Genomic DNA, 24,494 nt, shown 5'->3' on the forward strand with positions numbered 1-24,494 from the left:
TTTCAAAATGTACTGAATTTTTAGGGAAATCTATTTCCATGTTATACTTGATAGTACAGGAATCACCATTTTGAGTGCTATAAATCAGAATCACGCCATGTCCAAGAAAGGGGAAGGGGACAAAAGACTGAAGTAGTTAGTTGTTATCTTCCGTTGAAAATGCCACTAAAAACCTGGCTATTTCCACCCAAAGATGCTTCCCACTCTGTTGAGGACATCATGATTTGAGACAGTGTCACTACGATCTCCCGCATTTCCGGTCTGTCCACTGCGTCTTCGCTCAGACACCATTCTGCAATTTCTGCCATCTACATAATGCAGACAGATTTTCAGTCATTGACGTAGAAAGTGTTTGATGGAAATAGAGTTATGAATGAGATCGATTTGGATCAGGACACGAACCTTGTACATGTCCTCCATCGGATAGCTACCTCGAAGATTGCCATCCACCACAGCTTCTAGTGCTGCCTCCGGATCTTTGTGTCGGAAAATTTTATTCATCTGTCATGTTATGGAAGCAACACTAAGTTCTCTTGAAGCTTGACTCTGCATTTAACTTATATGCAGTTTTAGTTGAGTGAAGTTGGGAGCCATCTCGGTTAACTTACATCTTAAACTAATTAAACCTTATTCAGGTTGGTGGGAAATCGTTTTTTTTTTTTTGGTTGAATTGACTTTAATGTTTCTATTGTCCCATTCACTTGTGGAAGATTGATCAGAGATTGAAGTATAGATGAACTGACAACTGTGATTAACGATTTCAATTTGGTGGGCTCTTGGTTGTCGCGGATAAGCGCACGTTGGCCGGTTATTAGCTCCGCTAGAACCACTCCAAATGCAAAGACGTCAGCCTTTGGAGTCACCTGGAGCTCCTTCACAGATCTTTTGTTTTTTTTTTTGGGTAAAGAAAGTAAACTTGATCAGAGATGGTATGTGCAGATTTCAGACAAAAAGTAAACAAAAAAATTGTTATGAGCAAAAAAAGGAAGGAAAGCAAATTTCATTCTGACATAGTGAAGAGAAGATCGAGCAGCTTACTCAGGAGGAAGGTAGCCCGGCGTTCCTACTAGCCGCGTAGCTATGAGATCCTCTTCATTACTTCGACCAACAAGCTTTGCCAACCCGAAATCTGCTACCTGTTCAACATGGTAGCTTATAATACAGGGAAGTGGATTAAGTAAGTTATTTTGACATTTTTTAAGACTATCCGAGGTAGGTTTTATGGTTGTCAGGAGCAGGAACAGTGATGAAACGCCCTGGTAGGACTGCACTATTCATGCACATTCGTTATCAAGCTCTTGTTCAGAATTTCCAGCCCCATGAGCAGAAATGTTGCAGCTTCTGGTTTTCAGTCAATTTATAAAGGAGAATGCATTTCAGAAGTCAAAGAAGTTAATTCAAAACATTATGCTCATGGTTCTGAATTTTAAGCTAGCTTACAAGATGATGTAAGGAAGTGATGATAATTGTGATGGAAGGTGACGCTATTGGGTACAAACTCAATGCAGAGTCTCTGTATGTTTATCGGGATGATGGCTGTGTGAAGCTAGGAATTGAATAGTACCTTTGCTCGGAGCCCCTCATCAAGCAGAATATTGCTTGTCTTTATGTCACGGTGCACGTAACGATCCTTTGTGTGGTCGTGAATGTACTCGAGACCTTTGGCGGCATCCAATGCTATCTGCGTTCTTGCTGTCCAAGACAGGGGATGCCTACCTGGTTCAGGAGTGAACTTGGTGAGGAGGTCGCTATAAACTCGGGTTCTTGTTAGTAATAGTGTCGCTTTGAGATTCTTCTGTTGAAGTTTCTAATTTCGCCATACTAAAATTTGAGTATAAAATTTTGCAATTAGCTATCTTATGCGTGCACCAATCACTGTCGCCTTTTCTCTGTAGGGTTTACTTTCTCTATTTGTAGATTTGATCTTCATTTCATAGCACAATAATCAAATTCCTCAAATTACGCGCAATGAAACATAAGGTACATTTGTGCCTGATGTGTAGTTGGGCAAGCCACGGCACAAAGTTGACAAAATATACCTGACCTTGGAGATTTCTTAGAGGTAGCAGAAGACATGAAGTTGTACGATGTAAAGAGAACGGATATAGTGAAGGTAAGACTATTAAACTTCCTCAAGTGATATCTCTGCATATATCAAGTTCCACAAAAGACAACAAATATCAACTGCGAAGCTCAAAGACAGAATGAACTGAAATTTCCATGCCTTTAAGCAAAGGATCGTGCAGGTGATCGCTGAGCGACCCGTTCCGAACATACTCATAAACCAAGTAGAGGTGGTCTTCTCCACTCGCATATCCCAGCAGCTCCACCTAAAAAGCAAAACACCGGATGGTCATTCTCCTGACGGGTTCGTGTATACTCTTGGAGTAGGATTAAAACTTCAGACATTTTTGGCGGGCAAAAGAACACTACAAGTGCCATAACTTATGTACGGCGCTCACTTTGGTGCCATAAGTTTTTTTTGGATCACTTTAGTGCTAAAATTTTTGAAAAACGATCACTTAAGTGCTAAAATTTTTGAAAAACGATCACTTAAGTGCCAACTCCGGTGCCGTACACAATTTTTGCGGAAATCCGACGTGGCATTTTTTTATTAATTTCTGAAGCTGACGTGGCTCGCCGGAGATTGGCACTTAAGTGATCGTTTTTCAAAATTTTAGCACTTAAATGATCGTTTTTAAAAAATTTAGCACTTAAGTGATCGTTTTTCAAAATTTTAGCACTGAAGTGATCCAAAAAAACTTATGACACTTAAGTGATCGTTTTCCTCCGACTTGGCACCAAAGTGATCCGAAAAAAAAAGTTATGGCACCAAAGTGATCTCCGTACACAAGTTATGGCACTTATAGTGTCCTTTTGCCATTTTTGGCGCTTACCACATTGATGTGGTGGATCTTGCACAAGACCTTGAGCTCTGCGAAGAACTCCTTGGACTTGCTAGATCTCATCTTCTTTATGGCCACCTCCTGAATTATTGCCAAACCGACACATTCGTGAAAATTGTTTGAAAAAAAGAATCTTCTGAATGGGCACGAAAAGAGGGGAGAGAGGGGAAATAGACTGGGTACCTGTTCACCTAATACTCCAAAGTACACGCTCCCGTATCCACCCTCTCCGATCTTCTTCGTCTCATCGAAGTTACTAGTAGCGAACTCAATGTCCTCAAGGCTGTATATCAGAGGCCTTTCTGATTCAAAAATCGGGAAGTCTGTACATGAAAATTCAGTATGAGCGGCTTCGGTCAGCGGAAAGAAGAAAAAGTTACTATATCAAAACTCGCCATCATTTTCATATCTAACCTTCCTTGTTTTCCTTATGCAGATACTGGTTATGAAAGGAGTAGGCCTTGTTAGCGCTCAAGGTTTTGGATACAGCTTTTGGGTCTTCCTCGGCATCTTGGCATGACAGTCTTCTTCCGAGAATGATGATCAATGCTAGCACTGAAATCAGCAGGACAGCCGATAATGTGCCGACGACTATGGTCCACTTGTGCTTTATCCCTAATATTGAATAGAGAAACGATTATCATCAATATCATATGAAATTAATTTCTTAGTGTTCATTCACTTCCTGCAACAATGAACATATCAAATTCTCGTCCTTCTATGCAAAATGAAATGATATCAGGTAAACTTTGAAACAAAACCCATTTAACAGGCACGAAGTTAAGATGGTCGGGGCCAATCTGTCGGAACTAGAAGACATCGATCAGTAAGGTGAATAAGATATGAAGGAACTTTAAACTATGCGGGCAATTTAGACATTTGTATCTTTTATTAAGGAAGAAAAGAAGGCGTGTTGAGGTTCCTTGACGACTACGCAAGTTCAAATCACAAAGAAAGCAGACGAGACGAGCGAGACATGGCTGAGAAAGAAGCAACAAGCCAAAATTTATCTATATTCTCTGAATTCGCGGAATCATGGAATCACCATGCCTTGAAGCAAAGTTAGCGCTTCAGACCTTTCTTAGGGGATGGGATTCCGTTGTTCTCCATCGGCACGAACACCACCCAACCCACGCCTATGGAGTTGGAGTTCTGTATCAGATTGGGGTTCATGTTCTCGATGCTGCTCAGTTCAGCAGATAACAGGTTGGCAATATCAGTCAGCGTGTCGTGCTGCTGAACCGTGTATGTCACCACGGTCTGAGAGTCACTCTTTGCGCACCCGCATAGAAGATACATGGGGACCGTGGCGCTCACTTTGAACCTCTTCTCTTCATCTTCAAGGCTCCAAGCTTGCCCGCTGTAGACCTTCGCCGAGACGTTGACGAAGATGTCGTTTAGTTCAACCTTGTAGGACACGTTGTAGAAGTAGCCGGTGGTGTCCCCGGTGCTCTGGCAAGAGCACGGCACACTGATGAGGTAGTCTTGCCGGTCCGCGTGCTTGATGGGTTTGATCTGGGAGGGGCTCACTGAGTAGTAGGCAGCGATTCGATCCTCCTGGAGGCCACTGTCGTAATGGTACAGAGAGGCATTGCAGGTTGTGATCTGGTCAAAGCATTTGAAAGGGTACATTTCGGTGTCTTTGGTGAACACGTGGTTGGCCAAAGCCATTGCCGCCGAACAGGCCAGAAGAATCAGAAGACCGGGAAGAAGATTGCCGAGAGCCATCGGTGGTGATGAGGCACGATTCAGTCTTCTTGCGAAAGAACAATTAAGATGGGAAGAACAACGAATGTCTGCTTCTTGTCATTACATGTCCGGCAAGCCCCTCAAAGGAGCAAAACATTTGCCCATGATGGTTGGTATGGAGATTGGAAAGCACCCACTTTCTTGTTATAGGCTCTATCAGCATATGAGAGGGAAGAAGATGTTGCTATGTGGGATTGATTTGAAAGTTTTGTAGATAACAATGTTGTTTGGCTCGCCTCATCGCAGTCCTCAAAGAGTCTTTTTGTATGCTACATCCTAAATAAAAATAGAGTTTTTTCCCGTCGATGCTTACAACTTGCTGATGAACACAACACATTGGCAGCTGATGTTTTTCAATTCAGGAACAGTTTGGATTTTGCTGGTCCTGGTGGAGGCATGCCTTTTCTTTTCAGCAACAGCTGGAATGACTTTGTGCTGTGAATGTGGTGAAAATCGCCACACACCGATTGGCTGTGTTGCGTTCTCTCCTCGGACAACTTACTATAGATTCGATTCGAAACGCTATTCGTATGGTATATGCATGATGCATGTGAACTGCGATCCACAATTCTCCATGTGTTATACACATGACTTATACGAAGTGAGTTATCGCCGATACTACTGTACATTTATCATCGAAGGGATAAGCTGCAGATTTCGCGTTCTTGCGCATTCATTTCGTAAGATACCTATCACATATACTGGTTTCTATAAGCTATTCTTTTTCTCAAACCTGAATCTTATCAGGCCGTACCAAAATATGCTGCTATTAACTGGTTTCTCTCGAGTTATTTGACGAGATTACTCAGGAAAAAAAACAACCTTGGATACAATATAACTCGAGCATTCGTACATGACAGACTGTCAAGTCGAGTCATCGGTTGTCTAGGGACAAAAAACACTGAGGAATCTCGACCTTCGATTGGGTACTTATTTTTTGCTATTATGAACTCGAGTTCTATCTCCCGATTATCGACCTAGTTCTACAAGTTTGAGGGAATTTCCTCGCGGCAGTGTTGTCTGGCTTCTCAATAGTGACTAAAGGAATCATTCCCCGCCGCCCCCATGAACCGGATCGAAGTCCTCCAAGTTCGAGGGACCAAGTTCAATGACGAGACACCTCGAAAAAAGCAGCTAGCCTTCGATGATCTGGATAGTCGACATGGCCCTGGAAAGCTCCTCCATTGTTGTTAGGATCTAGGGGTTGAGGATTTATTTTTTTTTGTGCGTTTCGCTTTTATTTGTGATTTGTCACTTTTAATTTCGAAAGCGAAATGACAGAGATTTCTTCATTTCGCGTAGCCGGCTGAGAGAACCTTGTATCCCATTTGAGGCAAAAAGTTGTTCGAGTGATCTTGTTTTGAGAGAGATTATTATAGAATTGGCATCTGTTGGAAACCGGCAAATTATGGAGGATAGTCGCTGTCTTGTTGTGACATGGATTTCGCATCATCCATCCAAGAAGTGCCAAAAGTTTTGCACGAACTTACTGACGTTCTTGTTTTACTGGGCTTGGTGCGATGTGAATCCTACCAAAGACTTGACATTTATATTTTAATTTTTGGTGCGAGATCCACCCTTTCAGAAGATTTTCAATTTATATACTATCAAAATATAAAGTTGTTGCGAAAATACACCTTAATCGGGACTCGCTGGACTATGCTTTCGTGACTCAAATGATGATTCGTCGACTCCATTAGAATTTGTTTATGAGTTAAACGTTCTTGATAGGAGGAAGATGCTCCAGAACGAGGAAAGAAATCCTAGGAGGATGCTAACAAGGAGTGAAGCTCATTGTGCTTTGTACGCGCGCAGACATGAGTTTCATTATTGTATCGCAAATTCGGGGCCGCCATCGCAGATCTGTGATGTCACGTCCCGTTGACGAAAACGGGAAACATATTAGAAACATCAAGATGCAATAGAGAGCAAACTGACCCAGTGTAGTTGGACCGGTTTTATGAGAAACTTGTACATCAGAAAACGCTTACCCTAGAGAAAGAAGAATGGCTGTTGCCTAAGTAGCTGATTCAGCAAAACCATTGGCTGATTCAACAAACTACCATGATTTAGCAAATAAGGTTAAGAAACAAAATGAAGTCGGAATCATAAATGGGAAAATAAAATGAACAAATCTGGAAGACTTGGCCAAAGGGATTTCTGTTACATGAATGAATCGAAAGAAAATTTTCCACCAACACGAAATTACTGTAGCAAAGTGGGCATTCCAATGTGTAATCGTGGTTTGTAATCTGTTCAAATGCAGAGCTATGACTAAATATCGATGTTAATAACGGATTCAAAAAATAAGAATGAGACATCATCATCGTATTGTTCCCCAGACAGGCGGATGCGACGCCAAAGTCTAAGAGCAGAACGGACAAAATGCACAACGCCGAGGAGAAAAGCCAAGTCAAGCATTAACCAAAGCTCACTATACTTGGGGCTTTCAGCAGGCAGTCCTTGTGGCATGCTGAAATCGCCCAATATAATTCCAACCAGTAACCAGGGGAACCGGAGTTTACGTAAGAAACAATTTGCCCCTGAATGACTTTGAATATCTCCAGGTGTTTTACAGCATTATACTGCAAAAAGGAATCGCTGAAAAAATGGAAATGAGACGTACACTCTAGAGGGTTAACTGCTAGGTTCAAGACCCACCATGGCGGCCAAGGTATCAGATGCCTCGCTAAGGATATCAACAGCCGTGACAATCGCGATGAGAAATCACACTCCAATTTCATTGATGACGCTGTCCACTCTAATCAACATCTCTGATGAAAACATAAGAGAGCTATACAGATCAGTATAATCTTTAAAGTTTAAACGCAAAGAACCACATGCAATTTTCTCTGTCTCCAGTGCAGGCTATCAGCAGCTATTTGAAAGGGGAAATTGAATATGATAAAAAGAAGAAGCTGCTGAAATGAGGAACTAATGTCCTCTTGATAACATCTTTTTATTATTTTGAGTTAATTTTAATCTTATCTTTTGCTTTTTCCGATTGTTTTTGGCAAGAAGTCAAAAGAGCTACGCACGGCAGGCTGTATAAGCCAGCAACTAGCAGTGCATGAGATAGATTTGAAAAATTATTTACCTTGGAATTCAGAATCTTCCATGTATTTCTGTGACAGAAGAACCCATTAATCAATGATTGATAACTTAACCTTGTAAAGAGATAACATCCGTGCAGTATTCAGTCAGACAAAGTATTACCATGATCTGAGATTTGATGTCGACTACTTCAGGTATAGTTGATTGTGCCGTAGCTACATTATTCAATACAGTAAATCAATTAAAGTCTTCCAAAGAGAGAATACTTCTATCTTTAAGAGAGAGCAGTCAGTTCACCTTGTTCACGGTCAACGCAACAACTATTCAGAAATGATGTGAAGCTTGGAGGAAAGGATGCAAGGCCATTATCGGCATCACGATCATAAGCAGTTTCCTTGTTTGAAGAGAGCTGTTGAGACTCGTTCTCCAAGATCAATAAGTTTCCAGGATTCTGAATGCCAATGCAAGAAACAGTATCGTTTTCCTCCTGAACTCTGAGAACTCAACAAGACAAGTTCATTGTTAAAAGTAGATCAACCACGACGACATAATTTATCAACTGTAGCAAAGACAGACATGAAGTATGTCAGGAACTAGGACCCATTCCACCTGTATGGAGAATAGGATGTGAACTCAGACTGCGCAGATATTTGAGATGCCATGTGAGTATTTTGCAGTTCAATTTCAGTGGCATCTTTCAAGATCTCCTGCGTGTATAGCAATTGAATGCAGTCATTTTAATACAGTGGGTGATGCAATAAGAAATTGTTAACTGCACGATAAATATTTCAAGTCCCTCAATGAGAATATTACCTTTAAAGAATTTGTGAATGAATCAGTTTCATAAGTAGTTGAAAATCTCAAGGCAAATTTCTGGATCTGCAAATAAACTGACAAGTCCATCATGCACTATTGGACACGAACCACCAAAACATGTGTTAATACAATGTGTGAACAATATTCTACATTTGGATTATCCTATTACTAGGTGGAGGACGGTACACAGAGTTCAGACAAGTATAACACTGGAAAATTGAGGTGAGAAATCTTTTTGACATTGAAAAATCTTTATTCATGCCAATTTTTCAATAGTTCTGCGACTGTCGAAAAATTCATAGGAAATGAAAAGGAATATGGAAAAAAATTTTGACCTTTACACGTCGTGGCTGGAAAAAAGCAAAACATCTGTCGTTTTTTTAAATGCCTTTTTCCATTATCACTTAAGTTTTTTTTTTTTTGGTCAGACATTATCACTTAAGTCGACATGTCCATTAATGTGTTGATTCATACATCAGGTAAGCAGAGCATAACTCACTCCACTAGAAATTTCCATCAATGAAATATGTATATCTCCAGGAAAATCAATAGAATGCACGATGAAATAATCATTGCCGTCTGATCCAATAATGTATGACAGGTTCAGGTTTAAATGAGGAACTGGATGACATGATTCAGATATTCAACGACTAAAGAAGTAATATATTCTAGTTTGAATAGGCCTTGAAGAAAGAAGGCTTGCTGGAATGCTCCAGTATTATCTTTACTAGATGCAATAGAGTGAATGGAAGGAAAGAACAGCTATCGAAAGTTATAGAGCAAACCCTACCACGGCTAAAAGGGAGCCAGGGTTTGTGTCACTAGCACAAAGCAAGAGAAGGCAAGGTGCCCAGGTCATAATGAGAGAAAGAAGTTTCCTGTTCTTTCTCACTGTTCTTCTGCTAGATAATGGTCCTCCTCGCTGCTGTTATTCGGAAAGGACAGATCTAAATCTCATCTAGAGGAACTAACAAACTCCTTAGTATTCAAGACGAGCAAGTATCGATTACCCTAAAACCAAACTTCCAAATCAAGCACAAAAACCTCATTTTTCGCTTTAGGACAAACGCCATGTCACACAACCAATTGAAACCAACAGATTCAATGCTTGCCTCATTCCTGCAATCCCTGTAGCTCACAAGGACAGCTCTGCTAGCCATTGCCGGAAATTCAGGCATGAATGACAACTGCGGCCTGAAGAACTGCAATTTGGAAACGAAATGCTGCTCCTGAGACAGTTTAAGACTCTTAATCAGGATGAATTGTAGTCTTATAGAGAGAGACATCATGTACGGACTACCCCATTCCGTAATTTACCACGAAGTTCATGAGGAGTGGAGAACTGAAGAACCTAAATTTAAAAGTATGCCTTGTCAAAGAAGAAATAAGAGCTTCCAAAAATGTAGGCTCACGCCCGCGATGTATCCAAACACTTAAATCCACTGCTCACATATATCCTTGGTACCTTAATGATTGAAGTTCATGCATCTGATCATCGATCTCTATATTCCGAGAAATAAGAATTATCTTGCTTAGATCCAACTCCTAGTTCAGCCGTATCCAACTCATTTTCAGACCGAATGGAACCGGCACCAAAAAAAACCATCTCAAAGTTTATTCACAGAAATCGGTTTGGTCATGAAAGCGTCAGAGAAAGCACAAATCTCCGACGCAATACACACGGAAAACAGAGGAAAGTCACGGAAGCACTCTTACTGTCTCACGCCGCAATTGACGCGAAAACTACTTGGAGATACACAACCGAACGCATAATGCTCCGTATATCGAGCATTGTGAAACGCTAATCACTTTGATTTCGACATCAGAGAAGAACATTTCAGTGACGAGCTCGACGACGAGAGTGAAGACAACGTATCGAAAGAGGAGGAATCAGAAGACGAGGGAGACCGCGACTCACGAGCAACTTCCCGCCCAAGCAGACGGTGATGATCGCGGCCGGACCGGGGTGAAGCAGCAGCGAAGCCTTGGAGGAGGACGAGAGCCAGGTCCCGCCGGAGGGGCAGAGGCGACGGCGGTCGGAGTCGCGGAGAGGGGCGAGCGAGGGGCACGCGGACGGGCGGGAAGCGAGGGGGAAGAACCGAGAGAAGCGTACCTCCCAGTGGCCTCCGGTGGAGGCGACGGCGGAGCTCTCCGGCAGCCGCTCGCCGGCGACGACCGCCAGGGCCCCCGCCATTTTCGACGCGGTTTGGGAAGGGACGTTTTTCTGAGAGGTTTTTGAAAAAAGGAGATGGGAGTGAAATGAAAAGGGCGGAGCGAGAAAAGAGAAAACGGTTATACAGGTTTGTGGGCCATGGCCCAAGGCCATAGGCGGGCCCACTCTTTTATAGCCGTTCGGCCCAATAAGAAGCTCATTAGAAAAATGTAACATTTCGGACTAGACTGACGTGAAGAAAGGTTTAAAGACTCAATTGGCAAATCGTCAAAAGATTTAGGACTAAATTGGCGCAATCGAAAGATTTTATAACTAAATTGGCCTCCGCACAATAGGTTTAAGACTTTTTGAACAATTGTTCCCCAAGATAAATGTACTGCTAGGTTTACAAAACGAGACGAGCAACTCATAGACATTCCTATTAAATTCAAATTGAGTTCGAGTGTAACTCAAATCTTAGAGTAAGACGAGTTCAAGTTCGATAGTGCTCGATTTGTGCTGCTCATATGGTCTCTTAGAACTTGGAGAATGGTTTCCAAGGTCCCAAGACAATGAGGGCAAGAACAATTCGTTGCAAATTTGCCGATGAAATCTCCCTACATTAGTCAGTAAGTAGCCTTTGTTGGGAAGCTAACCAGAGGAAGCCACGAATATGTCGCGGGTCGTGTTCACCAGCGTCTCGAGATACTTGCGAACTATGCTCGATTAAGAAGATGTTCGATTTTCAAATTATTTAATAACGTTGCACATGGAACAATGCTACATATACTATAAGACTCGTATAAAGAGAGAGTTTAGAGTTGATTGCCTTGGATTGCGAAAAGATTTTTGGGTTCCAGAGAAACCTTGTACAAGGTTGGGCTAACCTTGCACGAGGTTGGATTGGCCTTGTACAAGGGCCAAGGCTTGGGGCCAAACACGCAACATATGGGCCGAACGTTCACCGGGCGGATGGGCTGTTGTTCAAGGATGGAGAAAATTGGGCCGGGCTAGACGGGCCTCGTGCAAGAGAAGTTGCGCTTTGGGCCACGCCGGGCACACCCGGCCCAAGCCTGGCCCGGATTTGGGCCGCACAAGCTCGGCTTTGAATACTGCCGGGCCTGCTCGGCCCATATTTCGGTGGCCCTAGGAGGAGACCACAACGTAGCCCTTCCCACGCGATCGAACAAACTCAAATTTGACCAAACTCTGAGCGAACATAATTTGACCATTCGAACATCCGGTAGACCCAACTTTTGCATCCCTAGATGGCTCTCGACCATAAATTTTTCGAAAATGCTCATTGACTTTTTGGGTAGCATTGGGATCGCAAATTTTTTCAAAATCAGCCCCGATTAGGTGGCAAATGGTCATGGTGAAAAGTAACAATAAAATATGATCGAAGAGATTTTTGCAGATCGGAAACCTGGTGAAATTGATCATTAAAATAGGAATAATCAATCGGGCTAAACTGAAAAAATTTCCCGAGACCTCACGAATGAACGGCCGTGATTAAGAGTTAAAATAACTTTCGACATCCAGCCGCCCGATCGAGGGAAATTGGGGTACAACTGAAAAGCTCTCGACGAGCACAAGCCAGCTCTTAACGTTAAAAGTGAAGCTCGAAAAAAGGCCAAAAAGGTTATGCGCAAGAAGACGGGAGTAGGATCCCCTGCTCCACCAAGTACAGCGTGCACTTCGGCGCAACCAATCCCAATCCGCCACCTGGCCCATCGGTCCGGTCAACGGACGACGCTTCGCGAAATGTAGGACCCACCACAGCCCCCGGCTCGAAAACGTTTCGCGACATCAAACGGTCCTCACCAACCTTGACTTCTCCTCTCTTCCTCCTTCCTCAACGGTCGATCCAAAGCAAATTCTCCGGCGACCACCGCCAAAAAGCCCAGAGCCGCCATGAGAGCTCTCCTCAGCCCCCAGCTCTCCCTCTCCTCGTCCTCTCCGGCCGCCGGCGGCGGCGGCTCGCGTCGCCCCACCCCGGTGGCTGCCTCCGCCGCGTTCCCCGCCGTTGACCGCCGCCGCCGCTGGTGGCGGGGATCGCCGCCCCGCTCGGTGACCGTGGGCGCCGCGGCGGACTCGGCGACGATCGGTCACCTGGAGCTCCCGGATTCGGAGGCCCGGAACCCTTCCCTCTCCCCGTCGTATCGGGGCGCGAGGCTTCGGAAGCCGAACCAGACGGTGCTCGAGGCTCAAGCGAGGGTTTGCACCGGCCCGACGCAGACCAGGCCGTTGAGCGAGGACCAGGCCTTTAAGGTTCTGGATACGATACTGAGATCAGGTCAGCGCCGCTCCCGCATTCGCGGCGATTTTCCACGATGAATTCGCGTTGCTCGTCATTTGCGTCGGGACATGCATTTTCCGAGTTTGGTTTGGTCTACGACCTCTTGCATGATCGTGAAGTCCTTATGCGTTGCTTTTGATGATTGGAGTGTTCTTAACGATGGTACTCCTTGCCCACTTCTCCGTACAAATCCCCGATGAATGCGATTAAGCTGTCTGAATGAATCGTGGGTATCTGGGCTATGGCCTCATGTTAGTACTTTCAGTTTGAATTTATAAGAACTGTAGGTTGGTAATGTCTCTCCTGGAGCTGCTCAAGAGTCTAGACTAGATGCAGATTTTTTTGTCTTTTCTTAACTCATCCTGAAGTGACTGGCTTCTTTCACTGAGTTAGCCATATTTTAGGTGATCTTCATGTTTCGTTCGAGATTATTGAGAAGTGTCATACTTAGTTCTGAGTAAGGCAAAGAATTTCAGGGAGGTGCTCAAATCAGTCTTGTCTCTTTTAACCTAAGTCAATGTACGTTTTACTAGCCAGCGCCAGGCCTGCAGGCTGGTTACTTGCCCCTGGAGTGGAAGCTGGTTTTCTATGACTTCTACGTTTTGCAGCTGATTTCCCTTTTGCTATCTCTTGGCCTCCATGTGTTTTTTGAAACAAGATTCTCAATGTCAGATTTTTAACTCCTCAAAAGCCTGTCATGATCTTGGGATGGTGAGTTTTCATGCCTATCATTATTCATTAGTGCATGTTCTCTTGGTTTAGAAGACCATTAGTGATCGTTGCTTTATCATCATGTCACATAAAAGAGGAAAATGGTTCGTATTCTATGTGGAGAAATCTGCTACGATTTCAAGGAGACTTACTTTTATATAAATTACATATCATCACCTGTAGCTGCTTATTGTCGCTTTGTCATGCATTTCCAGCCAAAGGAGAACTTAAAAATGAAGAACAAGTGTCCAAAGCACAGATGGGGGCATTCTTTGCAGCTATGACGATACGTGCCAATTCATTTCCTGACGCAACCCAGTGGAGTGAAGGGGAAAAGCGTGCAATGAACACATTCTGGCCAATGCTAGTTCGAGTGCTGCCTCCTGATCTGATCTTTATAGCAGATCCTGAAGGTTCTATACTGGGAGTAGGAAGTTCAATTGGACCCCACTACACTGGCAATGATACTACTGAAATGAGATTGGTTGGTGCTCTCAGAGAAATCTTGGCAGGGGGGCATCTTGGATATGAGGAAGTCCAAGGTGTTCTAAAAGATGTTCTTCCCCTAAAAATAAAAGATAGCTTATCTGAAGGAGTAAGTGAGTCCTTGCTTTCGGCATTTTTAATAGGTCAACGTATGAACAGAGAAACAGATCGTGAGTTAAAAGCATACTGCCTTGCATTTGATGATGAACTTGGTACATGATCTAGTTTGATTATCAATTATCAATTGTTGGAACAATACTAGTCAGATGTTTCCAATTGGTGTTCTTGGTTTGTAATGGTTAATGCATTCAATTATACTGGGCAGGTCCTCCTCCTGTTGCTGATATAAGATCTTTGACTCATTATGGTGAACCTTATGACGGAAACACGCGTTACTTTAGGAGCACACTGTTCGTGGCTGCTGTTAGATCGTGTTATGGTGAATCTTGCTTGCTTCATGGTGTAGAATGGATGCCACCTAAGGTTGGTTTCCTGTACAAGTATTTTCGTCACCTATGTCTCGGAATCTGCTTTTGTGAAAGTTGAATACTAATTGTAAAGCTGATATTGCCATCAGTGGAAGTCTGTGATCAAAGAATTTACTTGAAGGTTGCTTTGAAATTAAAAAGCAGCATGATAATAACGTTCTGACAAGAGCCCTTATTCTGGAACATAGACTCCTAGCTAGATTTTTTAAATTATTGCAGTGCATTTTTTTGGATGTCTTGTACTTTTGTTTGTGATGTTGTTCGCCTTTCTTACTGCTTGGGATCACTCAAAGTTCTTTGCATATGAAGGGAGGAATAACGGAAGAGCAAATGCTGAAGTACATGGGTGCAAATACAAGTGTATCCACTTTGCAGGCAAAAGCACTTCTAGAGGTAACTGTTATTCTTAGACTGTCACTGCAGAATCTTTACTATGTCTTTGCTTATTCTTCCGTTTAAGTAAACCTCATGTTATGAATTTTCAGGATGAGGAGGCTGGTTTCGCATACATTAGTCTACGTGAAGCTCGGCCATCTCTGTATGTTTTACAGTACCTTCTTTTACTGTAGTCATTCTTAAGGAGAACTTACCTATTATAGGGTTGGTGATTCAGAATGTTGGTGAGGTTCACATACCTCATGGTTCTTAGGATTTTCTTTTCTTTTCACACCGGCGCTATTATAGGGGCTTTGCATTCTTGTTCCCTTAATTGAATGGCTTGATGTCCACCAGTTTATGAGCACCAATATGTTATGCATATTGTAGTTTCTAACGTCCAAGTGAATGGTTGTGAACTTGTGATTCATCTGTACTACATGGACAAGGTAGGAAGAAGCGTGACCAGACGCAAGTTTCATTTGTTACGTCCAAGTGAATGGTTGTGAACTTGTGATCCATCTATACTACATGGACAGGGTAGGAAGAAGCATGCTCTGCCTTTTTCGCTTACATGTCAATGGTCTGCCTTTTTCGCTTCTAAGCTGTATAACTTGCATTATTCCTTGTACAAAAAAATGTGATCTGATACTTTTATGTAGTTCACTTACACCGGAAATATACTCTGACTTCTATATCTTTGAGCTGTAGATATTCATTAATTGGTTTGAGAGAGCATATAAAAAAGCGCCCCCCACTTGCCACAAGTGAGAAGATCCAGCAATTTGTGAGGGTAAGCACTAAGCGTCGTTAAATGAGCTTGTGGTGTCCTGTTTGCGGTTTTGAGTTCTCAAATAACATTTTAAGCAAAAGAAAAATCCTTTATCCACTTCAATGGTCCAGAGCTCGTATGGATGCTTTGAGATGCTTATTAAAATATATAGGAGAAGTCATTTTGGTATTCTCGCAGGAATTCCTAGTATGTGCTACTTGTGCATCAGCATAGATATATTTCATCAACTACCTTACTTTTAGCAAATCTTTTTATTCAAGATTACTGGTCGGAAAGCACTAAATATTTCCTTCTTACAGGCTACTGGAAGGGAAGCAATTGTTGCTGGTTTCTATCATGAAGGTTATGAAGAGCCTTTGCTGATGCTTATGAAGAGAAGAGGCGTTCATTCTGGCTTGGTGGTCAAGGTTGGGGACTTCTGCAGCTTTTGGCTCACATTAGTAGTAGAGTTTTCTTTCTGATGAGAATAAGATAGTGGATGATGCCAGTCATGAGTTAGTTCTTTCTTTATCGTTCTTAAGGGTGTCTGAAGGTCACCTATCTCATCAACCTGAGTTATGAAAGTAGGGTTTTGTATGTGCTCTTTTGTAGGGTGAGGAAGGAGCGCTTTCCATGACAACAAGATTGCGATCAGCTAGTGTGTCAAAAGGGCTTCCTGTGAACTATTGTTCAGGGTTTCGTTCATTGAGCACAGCTTCTGCTCTTGAAGTTGATGGTCTGTTCCTTTTCAGTGGCCTCATTAGACTTGCCTCTTTTCTAGTGGTTCCATCATTGTCTTTTAGATTTGGGAGCTGTCTCAAATTTTTAATTAACAAGATTTTATGTTCTCACTTAAGTGCTAACTCTTGGGCCAATTATTTTGGCAGGGGTGTCACGGCAGAGCTTTAGTCTTGAGGTTAATGCTAAGGATCATGGTTTTGAGCCCTCTAATACCCCAAGAACTGACAGATCGGTAATCTTTCTGAATCTTTTGTTATACTGAGTTCTATTTTGGTAAATGGTTATGCATGTTTATCATGAAGATCAATAGCAAATTATGATGGATATTGTTATTTAGTTTTCCTTTCTCTCTGAGGTAGCAATCTCTCGACCACGAAGTTATTTCTGGAATTTGTTTTATATTGAGGGTCCCTCTTGTCGACATAACTCATTTTTTGCCAACTAAATACATAATTCATTTGGTATGCAAATTCTTGTTGATGTGACATTTATGTTGGTCTCTGAAATAGTGATGTCACGTGAACTTCTTGATTTATGGGGCTTGTGAATGCAGATCTCAAAGAATATAGAGTTGGGTTTAGCAGCTCTTCATGGAGAAAAAGGACCCGCGTATGATCGAATCGTCTTGAATGCTGGAATGGTCGATCACTTGCTTGGATGTGAGGGCGCAGAAGACATCTCTGTGGCCCTGGAAAGAGCCAGAGAGGCCATCGACAGTGGCAAGGCTCTGAAACGACTCCTAAACTACATCAAAATCTCCCACAAAGTGTAGTAAGAAGGAAGCGGTCGCACACTCTCTTTTGTTGCATTTACTTTATACATCGGCCTTACGCCATCCATTGTGAAATTGCAAAAAAGATAAAGTCAATGTCGTTCAGGTTTCATTTTCTTCTCTTTCTGCTCAATGCTTCTTGAGATGTCGAAGCATATGAATAAGATGCCATTTTTGTATGATCAGAACTACTGGGAAAATTTCGCAGTTACAGAAGAGAAAATGTTAAGCGGATGTTAAGCGGTTGTACGATGGCTTCCAGCGTGCAAAATGTGTGAAGAAATTTTATACACTTCTAGTGAGTCGATTAAGCTGATATTTCTGGCCCTTTTAAGACAAGGGAAACACGTATCTTAAATGTTTCAGGTTCGACTTTTCTTTGACATCATCTCAGGAAAAGACCAAATACCTCCATGTGCTCTATTTTGACATGTTTCCGAGAGATTTTTCTTTGTACCATTTGGACCAAGATCAATACGCCGTGGAAGCGTGGTCGGCCTGTTATCCATAGGTCCCCGGATGGAAACCCGGCTCCGATATGTTATCCCAATACATAGGCCCTTCGTTTGGCCATCAAAATGAGTCTACCCTCTAGTGTTCAGGTCTCGTAAAATGGACACCTTGATACTCATTTATTTTGCTTTCTCACCAATACATGGGCTCTTGGTAGGGTTGTCAAAAAAGCCCGGCCCAAAAATTTGAGGCCTTTTCGGTTAGGGTCTACTCCAATTTGGGTAATAGCTCTAAAAGTTGGGTATTCTCCTAGTTTCGGTTAGGATCGGGCCGGGTCGGGCTTTTTTGACAGCCCTGGACCATATGTTCTTTCATGTAGATAATTTCTTAAGAGAACCCGACAAAAATTATTTAGACAGCAACATTGCAACCGCATTATTAGAAACTCGAAACATTATATAAGCAAACTGAGAAAAAAGATGGGTGAGTAGAAAAGAAATAAACGAAAGCAGATGAGGACGATCTCTTGCTGCCATGGCCATTTCTCTCAAACCCAGGAGGAAAGTTTCATCTGAGAGCTTGTGGTCTCTCTCGCTCATTTACAATTTATATCTCATTCTCAGATATACAACAACTAATACCTTAATGATAGCTCATCAACAAAAAATCAATATAATTAGAAAAGAAAAAAGAAAAGAAAAAATCCTTCGCTGGTTGTTTTTACTTTTCATCACAGTCCTCACCACGGCACAAAGCAGCACAATGGTTATCAAGAGCGCAATTCTGATTTTGACACGTATTGCTGGAGGCTTCGTTTACTTCAATTTCTTTTCCTTTCCTTCTGATTGAAAAGTAGTACCAATCTCTTGTGAATCCTCTTTCCTCAAAGGAGTTTTCACGGTAACATGAGATTTTAATTATTTGCTTTTGAATGGAGATGTAATCTCAACACAAACCTCACCGGCAATTGGGCACGGGACAGCCGCCGCCTAGGCCACCACGCAATCACCGTTTGTCATTCTAGTGAACCTTGGCCTTCAACCCAAAGATGGAGTTTCCGAGCACTAGTCCCACCGCAGCCTACATGGAATGGGCACTCTATGTAGATGTTTCGATTCCATAATTCACGAAGAAAACAACTTGTTTTGGAATGCCATTCTGTTAAGAGAATAGTTGATTTAGCAGGAATTGAGGAGAGAGGAGGGGAAAGAAGGAAGAGAGGTAAGAACAGAATTGTAATTGCTTACTCTTTAGTGTAATCTAATGGCCCTTCAAATAGCCGAGTACACATATGGATATCAATTATAAATGGAAACTAATTAATGGCTATCCTTATAGATAGGAACTAATTGATGGCTATCCTTATTAATGCTGATTACTATACTCGTCATAAATGGCATGCGATTCTCCTTAGCCTTGTTTAGCCTTGTCCTCAAGTCGAATATTATCCAAGAGGTGCTCATCCTCCCAACTGGAGTCGTAGGGCACGAGGTCCTGCCATTGAACTAACACTTGTGAGACCGACTTAGAATCCTTCATAATAACTCGTTGACCCAAAATTGCTAGTGGCTTGTGAATGGGTTGGTGATCAACAACTGCCTCTGGGAGTGGGTGCACTCCAGTGGAGTGTGAAGCCATATACGGTTTGAGTAGTGAACAATGAAAAACTGGGTGTATACGACTGAAAGCTGGCAAAGAAAGTCGATAAGCCACTTGTCCCAGGCGTTCCGCCACAGGGAACGGATCATAGTAGCGAAGTCCAAGTTTGTGGGCTAAGTCTTTGCGAGCTGACAGCTGGCGATAAGGATGAAGACGAAGAAGCACCATGTCGCCTAGTTTGAAAGAAATATCAGTGCAGTGCTTATCTGCTTAGGTTTTCATGACCGCCTGAGCTTTGGATAAATTGGCACGTAACTGAGACAAGATTATATCACGTGAGTGCAAGTCATGATCGACTGCTTCGACAGCACTGGTGCTTGCACAATAGGCCAAGAGGGAGGGAGGTTTTCTGCCGAATGTCACCTCGAAGGGCGTCATACCCGTAGAAGCCTGGAACGTGGTGTTGTAGTGGTACTCTGCCCAGCTAAGCATCTTGGACCACTTGGAGGGTGGATCATGAACAAATGAACGAAGGAACTGTTCAATGCAGCGATTGACACACTCCATTTGTCTGTTCGATTGCGGGTGGTAAGCGGATGAGAAGTGCAGCTTTGTTCCCTGGAGTTTAAACAACTCCTTCCAAAAGGCACTCTGAAAAATGGGGTCACAGTTGGAAATAATGGAGTGAGGTATGCCGTGTAGCTTTCCCACTGTAGTCCAGAAAACTTGGGCCACCTTGGTGGCAGTGTAACGTGGTGGCAAAGAAGCGAGGTGGGGCCCCTTGGTAAAACGATCAACGACCACTAATATGGCCGCATACCCAGCAGATGGTGGTAAATGTGTGATGAAATCCATAGAGAGATCGGTCCATAATGAGTCGGGTGGAGCAATGGGTTGAAGTAACCCGTAGGGGTGATGGTTGGTGGGTTTGCACTTTTGGCAAACATCGCATGCTTGGACGAACTTGGATATGTCCTTGCGCATGCCGTCCCACTAAAAATGCGCAAAGATGCGTTGTAAGGTCCGTTGTACCCCAGAGTGACCACCATGTATGCTGGAGTGATAATCTGATAGAAGGAAGGGCACAAGGGAGGAGTCCGCCGACAAGAACTGGCAGCCACGGTGACGGAGCAAACCTGATGAGTAAGACCACCCGGGCTAGGAGTCAGGTGCACGCTGGAGGTCGTCAATGATGCTCTTTGTACGCTGGTTTAGCAGCAACTCAGCATGAAGGGTGTCAAGGTCAGTATTCACGGGACGGGATAATGTCAAAAGTGCACTCTCCTGGTTATCGAAATCATAAACCCTTGACAGGGCATTTGCCACTGCGTTTTTCTTGCCCGGCTTGTACTCGATAGAGTAGTCAAAGCCGACTAATTTCGAGAGGAACTGCTGTTGTTCTGGTGTCTGGATGGTTTGCTTAAGAAGATGGTGCAGCGGCCTATGATCGGTCCGTATAATGAAGTGAGTGCCGAGCAAATATTGACGCCACTTCTGAACGGCGGATTGTATTGCGAACAACTCATGCACATAAGTTGACTTGCTGCGCATGATGGGAGAAAGTTTGCGACTGTAGAAGGCCAACGGGTGTTCAGCCTGCATCAATACTGCGCTAATTCCTACGCCACTGGCATCAGTCTCCCCAACAAAAGGAATGCAAAAAATCAGGTAGTGCCAATACCGGGACATGACTCAAAGCTTCCTTGAGGGAGTTGAAGGCGTGCTCGGCTTGTGCGCACCATGTGAATCCGCCCTTGGTGAGGAGGTCCGTGAGGGGGGTGGCTAACGTCGCGTAGTGGCGGATGAAACGATGATAATAGCTGGTCAACCCCAAGAAGCCGCGAACCTGCTTGGGCATTGTTAGGAGTGGCCAGCCTCGAACCGCTTCAAGCTTGGCAGGATCAGCAGAGACACCATGCGTTGAAACAATATGTCCGAGGAATTCGACAGTGGGTGTGGCGAAGCTGCACTTCGAGTGTTTGATTGCCAGGTGGTGGTGGCGCAGAGTGGCAAATACTTGTTGGAGATGATCAAGATGAAAGGCCAAATCCTTGCTATAAACAAGAATATCGTCGAAGAATATAACAACGAAACGACGAAGAAACGGTCGGAATACCTCATTCATTAACACCTGAAAGGTGGATGGTGCGTTGGTGAGTCCAAAGGGCATTACCAGGAACTTGAAGTGGCCATGGTGAGTCCTAAAGGCTGTTTTGTGAATGTCGGAGGGATCCATCCGAATCTGATGATATCCGGAGCGCAAATCCAATTTGGAGAAAATGACAGCGCCGTGCAATTCGTCCAATAGCTCATCAACCATTGGAATGGAGAATCGATCTCGAATAGTGGCGGCATTAAGCTCTCTGTAATCAATGCAGAAGCGCCAAGAGCCGTCCTTCTTTTAGACCAGGAGGATCGGCGAACTGAAGGCCGAGCGACTAGGGCGAATGATTCCATCCCGGAGGAGTTCCGTGACTAGGCGTTCAATCTCATGTTTTTGGTAGTGTGGATAACGGTAAGGTCGGACATTGACCGCCTCGGTGCCCATTTTGAGGGGAATGCGGTGGTCGACATCACGCGCCGGTGGAAGGCCGGTTGGTTGGGCAAATAGGTCGTCGTACTCCGCAAGAAGGGTTTATACTGACAGCGGAATGTCAGCATTCACGTCTGTTGGAGGTTGGTCTGATGAAGAGGCGGATAAGCACATGTAGCCTACGCTTATGCTTTCAGCAGCCATGAGTTTGAAAAGGCCTGAGGATGAGATCAAGAGTGCGCGCAGAGAGGGGTCACCTTGCAGCAGCATTGGTTAGCCATGGTGCTGGAATTCATTTGTCATGTTGGCGTGGTTTGTTACGACTGGCCCCAAAGTTTCTAGCCATTGGACGTCCAAAACAATATCAGTGCCCTGTAGGTCAAGAATAAACTGGTCCATGGTAAATAAATGGGTCTGAAGCAGTACGGGCACATCGCGACATATGACCATGCATCGTAGGGTATCACCATTGCCTACCAACACCTGGAAGGGAGTGATCGGCGACAGCGGCGGAGCAAGGAACTTGGACATGCGCGTAGAGAGGAAGTTATGTGTGTTGACGAGCTGTCAATTAGCGTCCTAATAGGAGAAGTTTGCCTTATTTGGTTTTTTCCTATTCTTATCTCCTGACTTGTAGGGCAATTAGGGTTGTCCTCCTCTGCATATATATACTTGTTATATTGTAACCTTGAAAAATAGAAGAATATACAAATCAATGAGAGAATTCTTCATTTTTCCTCACTTTTCTACATGGTATCAGAGCGGGTTCGATTAGGAACATGTTGACCCGACCAATTGAACCAAACCCGGAAACTAGGATTTGGTCTTCTCTTCTACTTCACGATCCAGCGCCGCCGCCTACTGTGTCGATCGCTTGACTCGCCACCGACCACAGCGGAGGTACTACGATCCGCCGCGACTTTGCTTGTTATCACGCCGACCCTCTCTTACTGCGATCTCTTCGCCACTCCGACCTTCTAAACCAGAAATCGCCGCGACCACGATTGGTTGCCGCACCGTTTCTTCTCTTCTCGAGACATGGCCGATGACAAGATCCCATCCGATGTGGCCCCTCCAGCTTCAGCAGGAGTTGTTGCGCACCCTTCGGGTGGCGGTGTCCCTTTCCAAGCCCCAGGAGGGGCTCCCACCACTGATGCCCTCCTTGAGAATTTAACATCGAAGTTGACCCAAATTTTGACCGCTCATCAGGTCTCACCGTCCCACGTTGAGGCTCCTGCACCATCCATTGCCGTGAAGTTAGATGGCCACAATTATGGCCTTTGGACCCAAGTTGTCGAGATGTACATCTCCGGAAAAGACAAATTGGGGCATATTAATGGAGATCTTTCCCCACCGCTTCCGATCGATCCTAGTTTTCGGAAGTGGAAAATTGACAACTCTACAGTTAAAGGCTGGCTTATCAACTCCATGGTCCCGGAATTGATTGGCAATTTTATTCGGTACCCCATCGCTAAGGCAGTTTGGGAGGCCATACCTACAACATTCTTTGACGGCTTCGATGTTTCCCAGGTATATGATATGAAGTAACGCCTGAGTCGATTGAAGCAGGCAGGTGGACCCATTGAGAAATATTACAATGCTCTTCAAGGTCTTTGGCGGGAGGTTGATTTTCGCCGTCCGAACCTCATGACATGCCCGCGCGATATTGAGCGCTATAATGCCTTAGTACAAGAAGATCGTGTCTACTTATTTTTGGATGGACTCAATGATCGCCTTGACAATGTCAGGGCTGATGTGTTGCAAATGCAACCTTTTCCTACCGTAGAGCAATCCTATGCACGAGTTCGACATGAGGATATGTGACAAAATGTTATGCTTACACGTCCAGACACTACATCCGCTGCTGCCATGGTGTCACGTGGAGGAAAACTTGGCCAGAAAAATCCTGAGAGCAGCACCACACACACTACCTTGCAGATGGTGCCTAGCGATTCTGGGGGAGGACGCTCCGGTGATGGTTTGAGGGCTAGATCATCTTTGCAGAACGTAGGGGGCTGTAGCCATTGTGGGAATTCTAAGCATGTTGAGGTGGATAGACATTTCGTCAAACAAAACTTGGATGCTAAGGTGGTAGAGTTTCCTTTCGTCAAGTCTAAAGATCAGTTGGCGGATGTGCTTACTAAAGTCGTATCGAGCCAAGCATTTCACAGCGCTCTTGTCAAGCTGGGTATCGAAGATATCTTCTCACCAGCTTGAGGGGAGTGTTGACGAGCTGTCAATTAGCGTCCTAATAGGAGAAGTTTTCCTTATTTGGTTTCTTCCTATTCTTATCTCCTGACTTGTAGGACAATTAGGGTTGTCCTCCTCTGTATATATATACTTGTTATATTGTAACTTTGAAAAATAGAAGAATATACAGATCAATGAGAGAATTCTTTATTTTTCCTTACTTTTCTACAATGTGTGCTTCCTCCATCAACCAGTACTTAAACTGACTAACCTCGCACTGGTCCCGTCATGTGCATGGATTTGGCCGAACGTTGGCTCAGGAGAGCATTGAGGCTGACTTCGGGTTCAGATTGAGTAGTTTGGATGGCCTCACTTTCGATTGGTAGCGAGATGTCATC

At 43.8% G+C, this 24,494-nt stretch overlaps 3 protein-coding genes across 5 annotated transcripts; 1 reads left to right on the forward strand and 2 right to left on the reverse strand.

The window, feature by feature from the left end:
* Positions 1 to 4,970, reverse strand: LOC115689957 (lysM domain receptor-like kinase 3). The gene is made up of 10 exons (XM_056316390.1): positions 3,983 to 4,970; positions 3,321 to 3,521; positions 3,090 to 3,256; positions 2,898 to 2,987; positions 2,225 to 2,330; positions 1,565 to 1,716; positions 1,039 to 1,136; positions 744 to 882; positions 403 to 501; positions 1 to 308 (listed from the first exon to the last, which is right to left on the reverse strand). The coding sequence occupies exons 1-10, from the start codon at positions 4,632 to 4,634 to the stop codon at positions 144 to 146; spliced, it is 1,869 nt and encodes a 622-aa protein (XP_056172365.1). The 5' UTR covers positions 4,635 to 4,970; the 3' UTR covers positions 1 to 143.
* A 1,983-nt stretch (positions 4,971 to 6,953) lies between these two features.
* On the reverse strand, positions 6,954 to 10,773 carry LOC115689968 (protein POOR HOMOLOGOUS SYNAPSIS 1). Of its 3 annotated transcripts, none has more exons than XM_056316385.1 (8): positions 10,444 to 10,773; positions 9,638 to 9,754; positions 8,523 to 8,588; positions 8,319 to 8,416; positions 8,007 to 8,203; positions 7,872 to 7,924; positions 7,753 to 7,780; positions 6,954 to 7,256 (listed from the first exon to the last, which is right to left on the reverse strand). In XM_056316385.1, the coding sequence occupies exons 1-8, from the start codon at positions 10,717 to 10,719 to the stop codon at positions 7,228 to 7,230; spliced, it is 864 nt and encodes a 287-aa protein (XP_056172360.1). In that variant the 5' UTR covers positions 10,720 to 10,773; the 3' UTR covers positions 6,954 to 7,227. The 3 variants fall into 3 exon arrangements, with proteins under 3 accessions (XP_056172360.1, XP_030472042.2, XP_056172362.1); XM_030616182.2 differs by having other exon boundaries at positions 6,954 to 7,429; XM_056316387.1 differs by lacking the exon at positions 9,638 to 9,754 and having other exon boundaries at positions 6,954 to 7,429.
* Positions 10,774 to 12,532: 1,759 nt separating this feature from the next.
* Positions 12,533 to 17,573, forward strand: LOC115689956 (uncharacterized). Its single transcript, XM_056316339.1, has 10 exons — positions 12,533 to 12,973; positions 13,903 to 14,385; positions 14,499 to 14,656; positions 14,971 to 15,054; positions 15,147 to 15,199; positions 15,748 to 15,829; positions 16,129 to 16,236; positions 16,421 to 16,544; positions 16,696 to 16,781; positions 17,103 to 17,573. Exons 1-10 carry the CDS (start codon positions 12,592 to 12,594, stop codon positions 17,319 to 17,321), a joined length of 1,779 nt encoding a protein of 592 aa, XP_056172314.1. The 5' UTR covers positions 12,533 to 12,591; the 3' UTR covers positions 17,322 to 17,573.
* Positions 17,574 to 24,494: the final 6,921 nt, after the last annotated feature.

Source organism: Syzygium oleosum, unplaced genomic scaffold, assembly GCF_021117445.2.
Source record: "Syzygium oleosum isolate NSW1041296 unplaced genomic scaffold, Sole_v2.1 Sole_v2.01, whole genome shotgun sequence".
Classification (NCBI taxonomy): domain Eukaryota; kingdom Viridiplantae; phylum Streptophyta; class Magnoliopsida; order Myrtales; family Myrtaceae; genus Syzygium; species Syzygium oleosum.